At 45.8% G+C, this 1,543-nt stretch overlaps 1 protein-coding gene across 1 annotated transcript in view; it reads left to right on the top strand.

Moving 5' to 3' along the window:
- htr3b (5-hydroxytryptamine (serotonin) receptor 3B) overlaps positions 1-1,336 on the top strand; it is a 7,126-nt gene extending 5,790 nt beyond the window's left edge. Inside the window, exon 10 of the mRNA XM_086226560.1 lies at positions 23-1,336. Within this exon, the coding sequence (XP_086082686.1) occupies positions 23-288 (266 nt within the window). The 3' untranslated portion in view covers positions 289-1,336. The remainder of the gene's footprint in view (positions 1-22) is intronic.
- Positions 1,337-1,543: the final 207 nt, after the last annotated feature.

The following is a 1,543-nucleotide window of genomic DNA, read 5'->3' as shown; positions in this document are numbered from 1 at the left end:
AGGTTCTCTATTCTTTTCTCAGATTTTGAGCTGGAGTCCTCTCTGGAGGAAGACATGCTGAGCCTGAAAGAGCTCCAGGACGCCCCCTCTGGCCTGGAGTGGCTCCTCCAGGAGCTGGTTTCCCTGCGTCTGGCCTTTTCCCAGGAGGACGGCGAGTCTTCGTCTCAGGCTGAGTGGCTGGCGCTCTGCTCCAAGCTGGACTGCTTCCTCTTCCGGCTCTACCTGTTTGTTCTGGGCTCGTACGCGAGCACGCTGCTGCTGCTCTGGGCCAGCTGGAGCTTCACCTGATTTAGAAGAACCCATCCTTTATACCATCCTACATACAGTACTACCACCACCACTACTACTCCTACTACTACTACTACTACTACATATACAGGTGTCAGGGTGGGAGGAGCCTGAAACATGTATGTATGTAAAATGGGTGACCATAATCTCACTCACCCACAATATCGTCTATAAGAGTCAAATAGAATATAATGGATGGTTCGTGAGTGGCGTATGTCAGTGTTCTACGTGGTTATATATGGTGGCCCTGAGGGACAAAACACAAGAGACATTTAATAAAATGCAACATTTTGGAAAACACAACATCTCGGAGAAGACTTCAACGTGTCAGCAGCCTCAAAGTTTCAGAGGAAGAGACTTTGGAACACACGGAAAAGAAAAGAGCTTTCCCAAAAACAGCAACGTCTCATGAGTACGACGCCGTCTCGAGGTTTTTTTGACATGTTGCATTTTGTAAAATATGTTGTGTGAAACTTTATGTGTATTAAATGTCATCATTTTAGAATTGTGTTTGCACTGTAGCACATTTATCACGTAGTTCTGTCAGGTACCGTCGGCCGACCCGCTGGTTTCTAGCTCTTGGATGAGTCGTGTCTTCCTGGCTTGTCTCCAGCGGTTTGGCACCGAGAGGAACGATGGAGAAAACACAAAGTATAAATACTAAGTATCAGTTGAGTCTGCATATCATCGAGGGATCAGTGGAGATCCGTTTGCAGTTATTATATAATGGGACGATCCTCAAATTACTACTGTGATTGTACTCTTACTTTAATCCGCCACCGCAAAATAGATCAATAAAGCCTCCTGAGCTGCACCGTGGCGGCGTCTCTGCTCCTGATAAGAATATCAAACGTGCGTCGCGGAGACCGCGCTGGCAGAACGATCCATATTAACACAATTTACACTTTCATTTGTGAACTTGCTCATCCAGTGGATCAGGTTACAGGATGTTACACAACGGAAGACGGGAGCTTCAGCTGAGCTTCCAGACTGTCTAAGATCCATTGAAGCTCCAAGTTGATGATTGATGTCTTGATGTTTGTCTCTGCTGGTTGAATAAAAGCAAACCTGCCGTAGGAGATTGGTTTTTCAGCTTCTTTTTCTCTGAATCGCAGAACATTTTGAGAACTCTGTTTGGTTCATTTTTTCAATCCAGTTTGGCCTGAAATCTGTGTGTTTCTATTATTTAGAACCAGAACCGGCAGCAGAAACACCAGAACCAGCGGTTACACGAGTCGTAACAAACGCCAGATAC

The sequence above is a fragment of the Aulostomus chinensis genome, chromosome 15, assembly GCF_037954235.1.
Source record: "Aulostomus chinensis isolate RoL2024-O1b breed Wild chromosome 15, RoL_Achi_v1.0, whole genome shotgun sequence".
NCBI lineage: Eukaryota > Metazoa > Chordata > Actinopteri > Syngnathiformes > Aulostomidae > Aulostomus > Aulostomus chinensis.
This window is presented reverse-complemented; position numbering and strand designations above follow the sequence as displayed.